The following is a 6000-nucleotide window of genomic DNA, read 5'->3' on the forward strand; positions in this document are numbered from 1 at the left end:
CAAACACTATTTAATAGTTTGTGCCATTTGCAGAAAATCAACAAAAACCTTTAAAAAATGTTTGACCTTATATGTAATTTTAAAACAATAAAGACTTTTGAACCCATAGATCTTTACATCTTCTATAATGAGAAATACCAGAATACACTCTCCATGTTAAATAATTCTTCCAGAGAGCAAATTTAACCTGACCTCCCTAAATGGCTACAGATTTGACACACCATTTAGAAGCCTGAAAGGAAATACTGATTTATTTATTCTCTAAAGCAGTGCTGTTCAACAGAAATACAACATGTGCCACATATGTAATTTTAAATTGTCTAGTAACCGTATTAAAACAGGAAAACAATAAATTAATTTTAAAACATTTTACAAAAAAAAGGAAGCCTTTATTCTTTAACTTATCTCTCAAAAATAAAGGTGGGGGTCCCATTCCAAATCTTGTTACACTTTTACATCTCCTCCCTCTAACTGCCCCCCCAACACACACAGCTCTCCCTGCCCCCCACCTCTCAGTTCTCTTACCCCATAACCTCTCAGCCATCACCCACCTCCTGTGCCTCTCCTCTCCCAAGCCCAAGAGCCATTTTCCTTTCACTTCTCATCTCTCCTCACTGAATTCCTTACTATTAGACCACTTAGCCTCTCCTCTAAGTCTATCAGCTATATATTTAAAAAAAAAAAATAATAAAATAAAACATTTTACATACCGAAATAACCAAACCCCAACATATCAAAATATTAGTATTTCAACATGTAATAAATATTTTTTGAAAATCAGTAAAATATTGTGCATTCCTTTCTTCATATTGTTTTCAAAATCTGATGTGTATTTTACACTTACAGAACATCTCATTTTGGACTACAACCGAAGTGGTCAACAGCCACAAGTGGTTAGTGGCTGCATTACTGGAGAGTGCAGCTAGCTCCTGAGTACTACTTTGATATCTGACATACTACTATCTGTTTAAAATTAGCTCACATTCATGTTTCCGTTTTGAACTGAAATGTCTGATTACAAATATTAATATAAGCAAATAAACATCAGATCACCTTATCAGAGGACCCAGTTAACATACACAGTAAGAAGCGGTTGGATTATATCCTATTATATCTCAAGTAGATTTCAGAAATAGGTCTGATCACCACTAGTGAACACAACTTGTAGAAAAATATAGGTAGGACAAGAAAACACTTTCATATCAAACTGTAACACTGCTTTATTTCTAGTAGCCATTCTGGTTTCTGAGTACCTATCTGCATGCAAATTATCTACAAGACAGTTTTTCTAAGTTTGATGAATTTTGGAAGTCATACAGTCACAGATGAAAAACTGAGCGCTAAGAGGAATTTAAATAATATTTCAGGGAAACAATTCAAACCAATTACTTTTAATGCACCTTATACCAACCAACAATCTTAAAGCATTCTACGTGAGTTTCACTGAAATGACTTCTTCCCACAAATTCCAACTCATTCACTATCTTTTATACACATATTTCTAGGACCAAAAATACTAAGGATTTTCCCAAGTAATTAAACCATCTGATTAAAATGTAAATAATTCCAACAATGCATTTTCTAGAAAACAGCAGCTAAAACCATTAGCTTAACACATAAACTCTGTCCTAAAGGCAAGTTACTGAATAAATCAAACAGAAACAACTATACTCCTGTTTACTGCACTTACATTTTTGTAACACCACATTCAGCAATTTCTAAATTTGGAAGGTCAGTTCAGATTGCACACAAGCAGTAACTTTAAAGCTTAGCAAAATTTTAGAAGTTTCTGCAATATACTTCTGAATAAACATACTACAGAACTATTACAAGAGAGTAAAAATCAGCACCGTTCATACTAATCCCAGCAAGAAGCAAAAATCAATATATTCATAAGTTCAAAACGTATGATACACTCTAAAAAGGTTTTTTTTTTCCTCCCAAATTTATTTGATTCACCCAAGACAATTTTTGTTCAATCCACTTGCAAAGCTGAAAAGAAGCAAGTGTAGTCTCTTCTGCAGCACAAATATCCAACAACGATACATGAATCTCTGGATATTTTTCCACAATTTGAAAATTAAAACAACACAATTTGTTTCTTACCTGCAGTTAGGAGGAGGATCAAGGGTTATTTCAGCTAGCTCCTTCTGAATTCTGTTAGTGAAATGAGAACAGACAAAAAGGATTTGAGAGTCTACAGAATAACCGGGGAATCACACTGCCCTCTACCACCATGCAGTTAAATGCAAGGCTGGCTGCACCCTCAGTAATGCTAACATGGCTGCTCCCTCTTTGTTCTCAGAGGCATAACCCAAATCCCTTAACAGAAACTTCGCAGCTTTTTTTCTCACTTGCTACTGTAAGTAATTAAGACATTCACACCTGATTTGAGAACTAGCCCTCCACTTGTACTCAGAAAAGGAGGTAAAATGTATTTTAAAGCACTTTTTACCAGAGAAATTCTCTTTTCAAGCTTATATGCAAATGAGACAAGAAGGGAGGAGGGAAAGCACTAGAATATTTGACAATGACTCCAAGACACTTTACCAAGGTAAAAATTAACAAGCTACTGCAAGTGCACATTAATAATTTTGACAATATTTTACCTGTCAGAAAAAAGTTTGAAATTTACAAATATTTTTACCAGTGAAAAACTTTCAAAGAATTCTGATATCTGTATTGAAGTAAATCTGTTTCTCCCCTGACCTTAAGTACAGCACTTAAATTTAATAAATTTGGGAGAAAAGATAGACAGCCTTGAGGTAAGAGGAAAAAGAACAGTTCTTATTTTATTCAAATTTATAATGCTTTCAAAACTTAAGATATGTTTAATATGTTCATCAACAAGATTGTAAGAAACTGAGGAGGATTTTAAATTATCTCATGGACTGCTGTTATTTCATAAAATATTCTAGTTATTAACACTTGATTATTGATACAATAGAGGTGAAAATCCACAGACTCACTAACACAACGCCAACATTTGATCAGCTTTTATATTTTCTTTTTCTTTTGGTTGAGATCAACAAAAATCAATAAAATGTCGATATCGACTAATGCTATAGGCACACCTGATGTGTAATTACTAAAATTCACAGGTATTCCACTTACTACTACCATTGATTGGAGTCCCATTGACAGCATCTTATTTTCACTATCACAGAAATATAAATCAACAGAAAACAAATGATCTTTCACTTATACCCAACAAAATATGCTTCTCCTGCTGTTGAGTATTAACATGTCAAGCATATCCACAAATTTTAGAGTGAAGAGGCATAATGGCAAACTTCTCAATCACCAAGCGCCACCTAACATGTAAAGGGCTACTTTTCAGTTTTACCTACTCTCACGAGGACACAGAGGTATGACCATAGCTTAATTAGAAAAAGTAAAACCTGAGATGAATGACTTAAAGTCACGCTTCTAAAAACTGAAAACAGACCTGAAGTACAATTTTAAAATCTGCCTTCAAACACAGCCAAGGCCCTGAGTTTAAAAATTTTCTAGCAAACATGACCATTTCTGATCATTAAGTTTCATGAAGAGAGGCACTGATCTCTCGAAGTGTCACCTTCAATGAAGATGAATATAACTCATAAAAAGACAACATCCTCAAATGTACCAGCTAATCTGGGATCACCAAATTTTCCTTGCCAACTCCTTAATCTGTCAGATGTTACTCCAATCTCTACTCAAGGACACTCTCTCTGAAGTTACCAAAGCACAGAACAAGTTTGCTTAAAAGTCTAATTCTAGGGAGGTGGCTTATATACCACCTAAAAAGAATGACAACTCATTCAAGTCCAAACAACACCGATAGCAAAGGAAATATTTTTGAACTACTGCTACTGATGTTAAATCAACAAAAGCGTCCATTTGGAAGACAAACGGACAACGTGCTTAGTCCTGTTTTTAGAGGTTACCTTTTAGCACTAGTGGATAATTTAGCAGTGGTTTTGCTAGAGAGTTTGGTGTTTTTCTTCTGCTGGGTGGCAGAAGGTTTTCTTTCTTCTTGTTCTTCAGGCTCTGGAGCGGCTGGGTCTCGCTGGTCTGCATCTGAGCTACCGCTGCTGGTGCTGGGACTCTCATCATCGGATCTCTGCCGATCACTGGACATCTTGGTGAAGTTATTTCTTGGAAAACTTTTTAAAGAAAAAAACGGGGAAAGAAAGGAAATGTAAGTCTAAGGAATAAACCAATAGCATTTTCTTCTCTTAATCTTCACCTAAAATCGTGTTTTAATGAAAACGCTTCAAAAGTGTTCACACTTATCTCATCGTACAGCAAGGTTACAGGGGAGGTGATGTGTCTCACAACGGCAGCGTTCAGGGATTTACCGAACTCAAGTTAGAAAACCCACTCACATTTTTTTCCATCCCTTGGACAATCTATCAATTGTCTACTTTCTCAGAAGGCATGAAACAGATTTGCCAGGGAACTTAGGGAACGAGCATTAATAACATATGACACACTGTAAATAACAGATCTCGCTGAAAAATGTTAAAAAGTCACTAATAACGTCTAAATATTTATACACTGACATTGGTCAAAGCTACCAAATTCCTTTTCCGAGAGGAAAACATACCCTGTTAATCGCCCATATGCTTATTTAAGGTGGTGATTCCTCCTCTGTGCACGTAAGCCTTTAAATACAACACTTAGGAATTTAAAAAATCAACTAACAAGCTGTTCTGGCCACGGCTAGCAGCGAAGATTCATCCGGCCAAGACCAAGCTGCCACCCTGGGAAAAGCAGAATTCAAACTGCACCCTCTGCAAAGCTCCCCATGCCATCAAGGTTCCTCGCTCAATTTTTACATCACGGACCGACATTTTGTCCAAAATAACCAAAAAAAAAAAATTTTTTTTTTCAGAGGAAAAACAAACAAACAAAGCCTCAAGAAGTGCAACAAATTTCCGCGCCCGCCGAGGCGAGCCGCGGCCGGCGGCGGCCACGCAGCTCGGCGGCCCTTTGTGGGGAGGGCCGCGCGGGGGCCGCGGGCAGCGCTCGCCGCGCCGGGCGCCAAGTGATGCGAGCAGCCCGGCCGGCCCCGCGGCGGCTCGCGGACACCGGCGGCGCGGGCGCCCGGCGCGAACAAAGCTGCCCGCCCCCGCCCCCTCCCCCACCGCCGCCGCCCCGGCCGCCCCCCACGCGGCCCCCCGGCCCCGCCGCCTTACCTCGGCCGCCCGCCCGGCCCGCTCGCGCGCCGCTACGGTGTGGGGGAGGGAGAGAGAAAAAAACCCTTCCTTAAGGAAATGGAGGCAGCTGGGGGGGGGGAAAGGGGGGGGAGGGAAAAAAAGAAGCCGAGGAGGCTCTGGCCGGGGAGTGTGGAACATTGAAAGTCGGAGGGGGTTGTGCAGTGCCGGGCTCCGGCCGGAGGGTGGCGCCGCCCAGCGCCTTCGGAAAAAAGGGGGGGTGGGAGCCCGCCTGGGCGAGGGCGCGAGCTCCCGGCGAGGCTGAGGGGACGCGGGAGACCCCCGCGCGCTGTGGCCTCCCGCCGCCGCCGCCCGGCTCGGCTCCTCCCGGCCGCGCAGTCAGCAAGTTCCGAGGCGAGCGCGGGGGGAGGGGCGGGCGCGGCGACGGCGCGCGCTCTCGCTCGCTGCTTGCCTGGCGGAGGGGCGCGCGCCGCCGGCGGCCGGCGGGCGCGAGCTGTTCCCGCGCGCTCCCGCGCGGTCTCTCCGCGCCTCCCTTCACCCGGGGGGCGCACGCGTCCGCCCGCGCGCGGCCCGGACAAAGAGCGCGGCGGGGACCCGGCGGACTGGCCCCTGCCGCCCTTGGCCGCGGAGCCCTTGCCGGAGAAGGCGGGGGCGCGGGCGCCGTCTCGCGGGGCCGCTGTGCCGCGGGGTGGCTTCCGGCCTGAGCCCGCCTCCGGAGCGAGGCTGCCCATTGGACTACCCGCCCCCACAGGCTGGAGCTGGGGTCATGCCCGGGCTGGCCCACTCCCCTCTTCCAGCGCACTGGCCAGCGTAGTCCACGGAGACCCCATGCCTGGGC

At 43.4% G+C, this 6000-nt stretch overlaps 1 protein-coding gene across 5 annotated transcripts in view; it reads right to left on the reverse strand.

Moving 5' to 3' along the window:
* UBE2E3 (ubiquitin conjugating enzyme E2 E3) overlaps positions 1 to 5692 on the reverse strand; it is a 92778-nt gene extending 87086 nt beyond the window's left edge. The window contains exons 1-3 of one of the 5 annotated variants that reach the window (XM_061433816.1): positions 5614 to 5692; positions 3930 to 4148; positions 2107 to 2157 (exon numbers count right to left, since the gene is read on the reverse strand). In XM_061433816.1, coding sequence (XP_061289800.1) covers positions 2107 to 2157; positions 3930 to 4123 — 245 coding nt within the window. In that variant the 5' untranslated portion in view covers positions 4124 to 4148; positions 5614 to 5692. Of the gene's footprint in view, positions 1 to 2106; positions 2158 to 3929; positions 4149 to 4591; positions 4751 to 4775; positions 4867 to 5183 lie in introns of those variants that run through there. The other 4 variants (XM_061433826.1, XM_061433806.1, XM_061433835.1 and 1 more) reach the window with 4 other exon arrangements.
* Positions 5693 to 6000: the final 308 nt, after the last annotated feature.

This window comes from Bos javanicus, chromosome 2 (genome assembly GCF_032452875.1).
Source record: "Bos javanicus breed banteng chromosome 2, ARS-OSU_banteng_1.0, whole genome shotgun sequence".
Lineage (NCBI taxonomy): Eukaryota > Metazoa > Chordata > Mammalia > Artiodactyla > Bovidae > Bos > Bos javanicus.